Here is a 12,336-nt window from a genome sequence, read left to right on the forward strand (position 1 = left end):
TGCCCATTGATATATAAATGGATAAACAAAATGTGGTATAGATATACAATGGAATATTACTCAGCCTAAAGAGAAAGGAAATTGTGATACATTCTACAGCATGGACAAATCTTGAAGATATTACGCTAAGTAAAATTAGCTAGACATAAAAAGACAAATGTTGCAGCATTCCACTTCTATGAGGTATTCAGGGTAGTCAAATTTATAGAGATAAAAAGTAGCATTGTAATTGTACAGGGACTGGGGGAGGAAGGAATGAGCAGTTATTGTTTAATGCTTACAGAGTTTCAGTTTGGGAAGATGAAACATTTCTAGAGATGGATGGTGGTGATGGCTGTACAAGCATGTCAATGTTCTTGATGCCACTGAACTGTAAACTCAAAAATGGTAAAAATGGCCAGGGGCGGTGGTTCAGGTCTGTAATCCCAGCACTTTGGGAGGCCGAGGGAGGCGGATCACTTGAGTTCAGGAGTTCGAGACCAGCCTGGGCAACATGGTGAGACCCCATCTCTACTAAAAATACAAAAATTAGCCAGGCGTGGTGGCAGGCACCTGTAATTCCAGCTACTCAGGAGGCTGAGGCAGGAGAATCACTTGAACCCAGGAGGCGGAGGTTGCAATGAGCTGAGCTTGTGCAACTGCACTCCAGCCTGGGTGAAAGAGCGAGACTCTGTCTCAAAAAAAAAAGGTAAAAATGTTCAATTTTATGTTATATATATTTATCACAATAAAGAATTTTATTTGAAATTATAATGTGTTAGTTTAGGTGAAAGAAAAATATAATTGAGCTTACACCTATATTCAAATATATATCTAATGTCTACATGGAGTATTCCCACTTTGAAATATCCTACCAAGTCAATTTAACATTTATTTTCCAATTGTCTGATCACATGCGCTGAACTCGGAGTAAGAAAAGATGGTCAAAGACAAACATAAGTCTTCTAGCTCTCTACTGTACAATGCTGTAGCCTCTAGTCATCTGTGCCTATTTAAATTTATATTAATTAAAATTAAACATTTAGTTCCTTAGTCACACTAGCCACATTTCAATGTACAATAACTACATACGGTTCATGGTTTATTAGACAGTGCAGATAGAGAACATTTCCAGCACTGCAGAAAATTCTAGACAGTGTTCTTCTAGATTAATTCACAGTAAACTTGCTTAAACAATCATTGGTGTGTGCGTGGGGACAGTGGTCAATCCAGAATAAAAATAAAAAGCCAAGCACATAGAATGACTCATAGAGGAAATAACTAGCTGATTGAATGTACTACTTTTTAACTAGCCATGACAAACAGATATAGGCCAAGTGACATTTTTATCATGAAAACATTGCGTAACCTTTAATGAAAAGTAGAGCTACTTATGTCATCTTGGACATACCAAGAGACATGTCTTTTAAGTAATAGGATCTTGCATTGAGAGAAACAGTGTTAAGCATATTTTCATAGCAACTCTACAGAACATTACAGAATTTCAAAATCAGAAATACGGAGATTGCATATAGTGACACAAAAAGTATATACTGGCATAGTAAGTACAACCAATTTATGCTGGTACAAAAAACAATATGCTGGTATATTAAATACAACCAATCTCTTTTTTAAGAGATTATAAAATCAATTCTACAGTGTGAATTCAGTTATATATCAGCTATGTAGAGATATGGATAATTACTACAGGATAACAGGAGAAAACAAAAATAGCTGGTATATTTGTTGAAGAATTATGGGCATTTAACAGAATAAAGTATTACTGTTCAAATATTGCTAAAACGAACAAAAAAAAAGAAAGTAAATAGGCCTATGCTATTTTATCCCAACAATAAAATTATGCAGTGTTTTGTAACACTACCTGTATGTTGCTCTCACCTCAATACCTTTATGGAATCCTACGTATATTCTGTGTCATACAGTCAATTGATGTTCTGATCAAATAAAATACCCCCAGAAGGAGTATTTTCAAAAAACTGAACAACTGGAAGAGTCTCTAAGAGTTTATGTGACCCAATTCTCTGCCACTACAGTTTTTAAAACTGAAACGTAGCAATTTAAAACTTGGGCAATTTAATGCAAGTGTACATCTAGTACACAGTGCTTTTGTGTGCATACTAATTTATCTAGAACATAAGCCAGGTGATAATATGCCCATTCATTTAAATATGTACTTATATACCTTCCGCATGATCCGGTCTTAGTAGAACTATAAAAGAATGCATCAAGTGCTAGGGAAAAATGACAAATCGCACACATTACAAATAATGTTCCCTCCAAAATGATACATAACTTTCCCCATGAATCAAAGCTCCTGGTTTCCTAAATGCAGTTGTGTTCTAAAATTGTACAGATTAAGGTTGTATCATTCAATTCTATAATTTTTCATATGAAGTATATTGGAATTAGAAGGATGCATAATTAGATTAGAAATACTAAAAAAAGTAAGGTCTTCTACAGACTTTTTGGTGAGTGCTGCATTTGCCAAAACCATGTTTTAAGTGTTTTACTTGAGAAAATAAATGACAAGAATAAAACAAGTTCAATAACATCTAACAACAATTTGATCACATAGGAAAGATTTGGACTTCAATCCCCCAATTAACTTCTATGTGGTTATAGATGTTCTTAGGTATTACATACAAATATGTGTTTTATCACATTTCAATAAATTTATGCTCATAATCATATCTCTTTAATGAATTATTACTATTTTCCTACAAAAATCATGTGAGTAACCTCCAAAGTTATATAAAATTATAAATAAGATTATTGATACCTTAACAGGTTCAAATAGAAAAAGCCGTCATCTTACATTGGGTCAAACATTTTGTTGGAAGGAACCTCTGGGTTCAAGTTCTTGCTAGGTCACTGATAGATTGATTATTCTGCTTAAGGCACGTTACATCTAGTTTCACTTTCTTCATCAGTAAAATCAAAGGATGGGGGAGGTGTTCTCTAGCTCCTTCTAGTTTAAATATACCTGACTGTAAGTTGCTTTCTCAATTCAGATAACTTACCTCTCTCAATACAGGATCAGTTATTGAATTCAGATTGACAGCTCCTTCATAGGTCAAGTAATAGAACACATTGAGGGCTCGGACAGCTTCTGGTCCTTGCTGTTTATAACCAAAAATGAGATCAATCCATTGGTGAAGCTGGCAGGAAACAAATTCACTCTCCAGGGCCTGAAAAAAGGTACATGTTGTATTACTATGCTGAATTCCTTTTTAAAAATATAGAGAGACATTTAGAGCAAGCAGTAAAGTTTAACACTAACTTTACTGTGAACAAAGATTTTTAAAAAACAAAACTTGTGGCCGGGCGCGGTGGCTCATGCCTGTAATCCCAACACTCTGGGAGGCCGAGGCGGGCAGACCATGAGGTCAGGAGTTTGAGACCAGTTTGGCCAACATGGCGAAACCCGGTCTCTACTAAAAATACAAAAATTAGCTGGGTGTGGTGGCCTGCGCCTGTAATCCCAGCTATTCAGGAGGCTGAGGCAGGAGAATCGCTTGAACCTGGGAGGCGGAGGTTGCAGTGAGCCGAGATCACGCCACTTAACTCCAGCCTGGAAAAGAGCGAAACTCCGTCTTAAAAAAAAAAAAAAAAGAAAGAAACTTATCTGATGTCCTAGTTTCTACCAGAATCTGTCCTCCTTTGTTTATTATTAGAGGCTTTCCAGCACTTGGCATAATTAATTATAATAAATGTGTAAGTTTCAGTATTCTTCTACTATACTGACAGCACTGAGGACCAGGACTGGGCCTATCTTGGTCACATTTGTAACTCAGAGCCTGACAGGTACTCGATTTATGCTTCAAAGAAAGGAGGCCATACAAGGCAAAGACTACTTTGGGAAACTAATGTGAAAATGTTAAAAATTTACCATCCGCTTGAAATATTTATTATTTTTCTAGAATTAAAATATTTTGTAGTCTATTTCAACATGTGTAACCAAATTATTTAGTTATGTTGATGGAGTTCTTATGCTAACAAATTAGATCTTGTGGGAGATACTTATAATTACTGAATTTTTATTCTAGGTATTAATATCAAACCTGACCAAATATTTGATGCTATTAACATAATAGTGTCCAATAAATAATGAATGAACACAATCAAGTATTTGGTTGAGATGCTAGGCACAAGATCCATTTCTTATCCATCATTATATTCCCAGTTACAAGCATTGTGTCTAAAACATAATAGATGCCAATAATGTTTGGTGAATTTAATAACGTTATAAATACTAAAGAGTTTTAAAAACTAAAGAGATTTTTTAGGAAAGTATCCATCTTTATATTATTTAATATTGTTCAAAATCATTCCAACATCAAAGTTTAGCATTATGGATTAGTTTAACAATAAATAATTATATCAAAATCAAAGAGTTTTCAAACATAAACTCTGAAGCTTAATTAAAAGTATACAGTAGGCCGGGCACGGTGGCTCATGCCTGTAATCCCAGCACTTTGGGAGGCTGAGGTGGGTGGATGACGAGGTCAGGAGATCGAGACCATCCTGGCTAACACAGTGAAACCCTGTCTCTACTAAAAATACAAAAAATTAGCTGAGCGTGGTGGCGGGCGCCTGTAGTCCCAGCTACCCGGGAGGCTGAGGCAGGAGAATGGCATGAACCCAGGAGGTGGAGCTTGCAGTGAGCCGAGATCGCGCCACTGCACTCCAGCCTGGGTGACAGAGTGAGACTCCGTCTCAAAAAAAAAAACAAACAAAAAAAACTATACAGTAATCCCCCCTCATCCACAGGGGTATGTTCCAAGACCCCCAGTAGATGCCTGAATCTGTGAATAGTACCAAACCCTATACCTATATGTACTATGTTTTTTCCTATACATAAATACCTATGATAAAGTTTAATTTATAAATTAGGCACAGTAAGAGATAAACAACAACAACAAAATTGAACAATAATGATATACTGTAAAAAATATACCATAATAAATGTTATGTAAATGTGGTCTCTGTCTCTACCTCAAAGTATCTGATTGTACTGTACTCACACATTTTCAGACCTTGGTTAAACACAGGTAACTGGAATTCTGGAAAGCAAAGCTGTGGATAAGGAGGAGACTGCTGTACCAACTTATATCTGGTAATGTATCTCATTGAAATTGATTCTTATTTTTAGAGTAGTAAGTCTATGATTGTGATGTATTTTCAGTATGGCTTGCTGCTATGTTATAAGAGATCTGTTGGTTTTAAAACAAAACTGACCAACTTGTATAGCAAGTAACCAATGAGATATAAACCATCTTGTGACAAAAGACATTCCTATTCCTTTACATGTGGACACTTGTATAAAGATATGCTTTATTAAAATAAGTGCCTATGAAATGTTTATAGCTAAATACAAAAAAATTTCCTTTAATATTTAACATAGCTTTGTGATATATCACAAATATAAAATTGAAAATATAATTTTGCAAACAAAACTCTACACAACTCTCACATCCCAAAGTATACCTTAAATGAAATATGCCTTAAAAATATTTAGCTAGCTTCAACTGAGAAAGTTACTGTTTTAGACATCTCTTCTAAAATGCTTTACATTTACAAATTTATTAAACAGATATGAGAGGACATAACTGCTTCATATTTTACTTTAAATAAGAAGAGAGAAGCTTGTGATAACTTTAAGTAAATGCCTATTTTAAGTACATAAATTTGAAAAAAATCTAGGAACTACTAATGCAAGTTACACACAGAAATGATACGTTGGTTTCATTAACTTAGACCTTGGGTAGGGATGGGGGTATGGGGTAGGCACATTTACAATGACACATGAAAACAGCAATTGTCTTAATTTGTGTGCAGTGCACTCTACACAAAAGCCCTAAATATGTTCAAATTAGAGCAAGCTGCTTGATTGTCACTGCAGTCTCATGTCACATTAATGCATGACAAACATTAAACCATACACTTAAATGGCAATTTATATCATTTAAATGTTTACTGCCAGACTAGCTCATCACTCATTTAAATGTGACTTTCTGACAGCTAATTTCAGTTAATTTTCTCCAATTCACTTAATTAGAACTTTCAATCAGGGAAGGACCTATACATATCTTTGCGCTTACATCGTTTTTGGTGGCTGTTCGAAATCTGAGTTCATAAACTGCTGAAAAGCTCTACTATAATAGATTAGCATATAATATCTCTGAGTTTACAAAAAATATGACTCTGTGAAGCAAACTCACAGTATATACTCTTAGAAAGAATCTATACTTATTTACGTAAATAGTACTCTCACCAGTAGTTTAAACAAACGTGTAGTTCATATACACACTATTGAAACAATAAAAAAACCTGCATCCAAGCTAATTAAAAATTAATGATTTCAAAATTGTTTAATAAGATAAAACAGTCAGGAGTCTCCTGAGTGTCCATGGTGTTGTGATTTGAGACCATAAAATTCTAGAAGGCTCAGCAAATGACAAAGTACAAATGAATTTTCTCAATATTAAAGCTCTAAAAACTAGGGCAATTTGATTTTATGTGTCATCAAACAAAGAACTGTGGAATTTTCCTTACGGTTGACTACTTCCTTATGCACACTCAAAATGGTAGAGTTGGTTAGATTTCGATGCTTAAAGCTTTAAATCTTGATACTGCATCAGAATTTTAAGCAAAAATGCTGAAAGGAAGGCTACTGTGTGCTCATATTATGCTGCAAACACACATGCAGAGATCACCACAATGCCATGGTTCAGACCTCACCTTACATTGTCATAGGTCAGTCCTTAAGGAGTTGACCAGTAATTCACGGAACTATTGGCAAAATCACTTCCAGAAGTTGATAAACACGTTACCTTCATGAATAAACTTTGAATAATTTCTCAAACACTCAACTAAAAATTCCATTAGTCAGCTTCAAGCATGTCTTGCAATATACCAAAGCTTTAAAAAGGGACCTTAAAGAACAATGTGGTAAGTATAAGAGAATTCCAAGAAGTTTCAAAGTCATTTCAGTACAAAGTCAGTTCAGAACTTTAACATCCTTTTGCTATCAGTGAATGACAACTGCCTAACCAAAAGTAGGTAATGCACTTAAGACTTGAGGGGAGAGAGAAGGACAGGCAGGAAGAAATTAAGGGAAAAAATACAAACAGAATATAACTCAAAATGGAATACCCTGAGGTTGCCTTTTATAACTCCCATTTTTAAGATTTAAAAACATAAATCATAAAACCTGTATTAAAATAGCTTTTTTATATATTAAGATTTTAAAAAATTCTTCATATATAGAAAATTCTCATTTAGATCTACATTTTTAGTTACAAAAAAATGAAAAATGCCAGTGGAATGCTGAGCATTTGAAATTTTTCAAAGCCTTCAAAACCGACAGTCCTCATTAAGCCTAGAGTTAAATACGGTTTGCAGCTAAGGGATAGTAACATTCTTCCCATGCTGCTCTCAAACCTAACCAATCAATTGTTAGTACTCCCCTAGCAGGCTGCATACATCATTTACATCCAATGTGTGCTCTGAGTAAAATTTGTAAAAAAGAAAATCCACTAAAATGTCCAACACAATACAATAATATTCAACTCATCTGAGTTATTATAAAATAAATCAGTGACTAATGTCCAATTGTTAAGGATCAGATAAGACTATGAAAAGACTATCATATGAAGCCTCACACGAATTGTCAATCCAATCCAGGGGGACTCATATTAGTGTTGACAAACTGTCTTGGGGCTGATATCTGTTTTTTTTAATGAGATCTATTAGCAGAGTAAAAGACTTCAGATATGCTAAAAAGTACAGTATACAGATGTCAAATACACTTATTACTAACTTTCATTTGTTTGTTCTGCATACAGAATATCAACAAATTAAAGCTTTAATATTATAAAGATAATAGTAAATTATTCATAAATAGGAGGTTTGTATAACCCTGTGTCAGAAATAATTACGACGTGTGTGTGTGTGTATATGTGTGTGTGTCTGTGTGCATGTTTAGCAAATCTCACCGAAAGAACACAATCTATGCTTTCCTGAAACTAACTCACTTAAGAAATAGATTATTTCTTTATAAAAAGTGTTATATAAAATTATTCTTATTTTCTATAGCAGATAGAAATAGCTTTTTCCAAGAAACTCTAAGCTATTTGAGAATAAAAATTCTAAACTAAAAGGCATTAACTATGTATTTAATCTACACATGCATTAGTGATACACTAGCAATTTCCTTTTGTTTTCAAAAAACCAAATTTTTGCCAATGTAAAAATCATGTAAAAATCAAGAAAACCAATTTCAATCAACAAAGGAAATTATTAGATAATTGTTTACCTCAAGACCAAGAAACCTTATTTGTTTATTATTTATGTTTCTCATACTTGTCATTCCCAGCTTAATGCTAATATTTACTTATTCTTTGGCTAAACATTCTCATACCACTCCATTAAAAAACAAAACTAAATAAAAACTAGCGATATCTATGAGATAAATGATTTTTATAAAAAGTTAAATAAAAAGATCAAATATTCTTTATACACTTTTTATAACCAGAGAGAATAGGCCTAGGCAGCCCAGATATATATTTCTGCACACCTGTAACACTACTTCCACTCCCAGGCTTCTAGAAAGCCCAAGGTACAAAGGTTCCGAGATACAAAATGCCATAGATACAAGTTTCAAATGAGAAAATGAAAATCACTGATTAACCCTCCTGACTTGAAATACATTTACTTATAAGATGTATTTAATCGTATTTATAATGAATGAAACATCCATTTTGTAAAATTTTAATTGTACTTATAATTAAGAGTCTTAATTCATTTGAACATAGATAACAATATGTTTTAAAGGAACTGACATTTAGATTGGCAAGGCGGTAATACACAAAGTTATAAACTTGGAATTTTAAGTATTTTTCATTTTAAATCCATGTAATACGGCCTTCTTCCTATACAAACACACACACACACAGAGATTTAAAATGAACTGGTCTGTTATGTTTGCATGTGCTGGATTTCAAACACTAGTGGTAATGTTTCCTTAACATTGATATATGACCTTTGTAATTTACATTGAAGAAAGCTGTTTTTTTCAGCCTAATTAGAACTGTTTCAAATTTTCCTGCTAAATATATGATATAAAGTCCTTTCAACTTTTTTATTCTAGAGTTTCTTTCCATGTCAACTTTGTTCCAATCAAAATATGCTTTGAATTAAATGATTTTGATTGAATATGTGGATCACATTTCACTTCTAAGATGTAAAGTCCAAAAAGGAAAAGTTTAGCCTGTTCAAACAAAGCAAGAGCAGCCACTTTGTGGAAAGCTATTCACATTTAAGAAGACTGACAAATTGTTTGTGTGCACCATTAGGTCTAGTTTCTGCAATAGTTGCCAGATTTCCTGTCCCCCTAATAAGATGCATTAACTCCTTAAATGCTGGCTCTGAATTTGCAGTGAATCTGAGTGACTTTAGCAAATTTCAATTTTATCTACAGGTAAATTTCCTTACTTGAAATAAATCTAAAGAAAATAAAAGAAAATTTGCTGTTAACTATGTTGTATCAAAATTTTCTAACAAAGGTCACAGAAAATTAACATTTTTTCATACTGGATGGATATAAATTCAGAATACAAATACGTTTTCTAAATGTGACTTGCCAGAAGTGACAAATTCACATCAATCCTCATTTAAAAAAAAATGCATCAATTTCACTAATTTAAAGATTACATCTTCAGGTAAAACACAATGGAAATATTTAATAATATGAGCATCAATTTCCTCCACACTGATTATATACAAATCACAATGCTTCAGCTATTTACCTTAATACACATATATATATATAATGTGAAACAAGCTTTATACTATTTATAAAGAAAAGTTTAATTTTGAGAGCTTAAAAATATGTGTGAAATTGTGACATTAAGATCAGTAAGTCATGAAGCCCAAGAAGGTAAAAATGGAGGATCAAAGATTTAGGGAAAAAACTGTGGGATGCTAAGAGTAAAAATTGTATCAGACAGTTTTAAAAAATGAAATTTAGTCAACAACATACTGAAGTTCAGCCTGAAAAGCAGATAGAGAAATCACTAAAAGGGATTCTGTACTTCTAAACTGCCCTTGAACTGTTGGGCAGAAGAGATATTTTGAGCCAGCAGTACACAGTTCATTTCTACATTTATATCATTACTAAAGAAAAGCGTGAGTTAGTATCGTATCTTGATATAACCATCAAGCACTCGTGCATCTTTTGGCAGGAGAATCATTCTGTCTACGATTGTTATTGTGTAGTTTTAAATGGACTAGTCAACCAGCTGTTATATATTTTATACACTGAAGGCCATGTTTCCTTTGAAATTCATAGTTTTAATCTCAACTGAAGTCTGTATTGCTGTGTGCCAAGATCAAAAGGATTAGACAAACTTGTACAATTACCTTCCTTTTCAGAGAGATGATTTTTTAAAAATGTTTAAAATACTCCTATATACTGACATTTTATCCAACTATTTTCTTTAGAACTACAGAACATTAAAACATTTAATTAACATTTCAACCTTAGGTCACTTTTCATCTAAAATCTAGGAATTCACAACATACAGATATGCTAAACTAATTATAGTATCACACACATAGGGATATTGAGCTTTTTTTTTTTTAAAAAAAACCTCCAGTTTAGTAAAAATGGATGGGAAAAAATTATACCTATTTCTTTTATGTGTTTGCATTTTGCAAGCCTTTGTTCAGAAAATAATTCATAGTGCTTACAGTGATATATATGCAGCAAGATACATTTAACAAAAGAGAAGCGAGGCAATGCAAAATTTAAAAGGAGATATCACATAAAAACTATGCCATGAAATTCCAAATACTTGTTTTAACAAATCTATATATGGTGAGCCATGTATTTGCTGCTAAGCTTTCTAGCAGGCAACATAAAGAAAGAAACACGAACAATTACAGGAGACAAAAATGACCATAATGTAAAAACAAACCAGATGGCCTGGAAAAACACATTATTTCTATTCCTGAGATAAGAAATTCCTCCCTTGGCAATATGATGGAATCCAGGTATGTAACTCTCAGAGGGACTGAGTTAATCCTGAGATAGATTTAAAGTATAGACAAATGGGGAGACCACATATTCTTCAGATAATCTTGCACAAACATTATTTCTCTAGGGAGGCTTTGAATGGTAGGTTCTAGATTGTACTTCATGACAAGTACCTGGAATGCAGCCATTTTATTTTGTTAGTTAAATGCAGAGCTAATATGCTTCAATAATAGGTAAACTGAGTCCCGGGACTAATAACCTCTTGAGAATGTGAAGAGTATAAGGAGAAGGACACAGCCTGTATGAAAGGCAGGCTCACCATTACTTGGAAGGTAGACTAGCCTACCTTAAAACAGGTTCAAAGGTAAACTTTCTCACATAGATAAATATGCATCAAAAACTTCCAAATTCCAAACATGATGCTCTAATATTTATAGACATTAAAATGTTTAAAACAAGTATACCAGATGTTCAACTCTTTAGAAAATTAGTAAAGTATCCCTAGAAACTTAATGTTGAGGACTTTAAATTGCTGTTATGTTTTCTAAGATAAACTAGTTATAAATATAGATATAAGTAATTAAAATATTAATCTAAAGTGGTCAATTATCCACCTAGGTATAGAAAAATGAATAGATTTCCTCTTCAGCAGCCATCACAAAATGTATTAATTTACTGTATGAACTCCTGTAGGTTTTATATTATATAGTCAGTTACAAAAGGAAGGAAAACAAAATAAAAAAATTTAATCCCTTCCCATTTGCTTATCCATATAGATCTGATAAATACTAGCAGTCTCTTGCCTTTGAAGATGGCCAGACCAGAATCTCTACTTATTGCCAGATGTAGTTTAATCCCATGAGGACTCCAGACAAAAACAAGGAGCTGTCTGCATGGCACCAATGATTCCCTGGACTGACTGCCATAAACTTATACTGGCAAATCAAAATCCTTGGCAAAGTAGAACATTTATTATGTCATTACTCCTAAGAATATCCAATAAAGAAAAATGTGAATAAAAAAAAGCAAAAGTTGCTGAATATAAAGCATTAAGTTCAGTCAGAGAATCAAATTACATCTGCATTTGCTTTGTGTATGCGATTACATACTTGTATATTATATAGGACTAAAAGTATTATACATTCTGCAACTTTCTATTAATGTTAGCATCTCTCTCATCTATTCATTCAATAAATATTTATTGAGTGGTTACTATTGGTCTTGTGCTAGACTCTGGGGATACTGAAATGAGACATCCCTTTGGAAGAAGGAAAGGGGAGCAAAAGGTCAGCTCTAAG

At 33.3% G+C, this 12,336-nt stretch overlaps 1 protein-coding gene across 6 annotated transcripts in view; it reads right to left on the bottom strand.

Moving 5' to 3' along the window:
* Window positions 1–12,336, bottom strand: part of LRBA (LPS responsive beige-like anchor protein) — a 786,161-nt gene that overhangs the window by 92,065 nt on the left and 681,760 nt on the right. For all 6 annotated transcript variants that reach the window (XM_055276087.2, XM_063638262.1, XM_055276088.2 and 3 more), the window contains one exon: window positions 3,021–3,188. In XM_055276087.2, the coding sequence (XP_055132062.1) occupies window positions 3,021–3,188 (168 nt within the window). The remainder of the gene's footprint in view (window positions 1–3,020; window positions 3,189–12,336) is intronic.

This window comes from Symphalangus syndactylus, chromosome 4 (genome assembly GCF_028878055.3).
Source record: "Symphalangus syndactylus isolate Jambi chromosome 4, NHGRI_mSymSyn1-v2.1_pri, whole genome shotgun sequence".
Lineage (NCBI taxonomy): Eukaryota > Metazoa > Chordata > Mammalia > Primates > Hylobatidae > Symphalangus > Symphalangus syndactylus.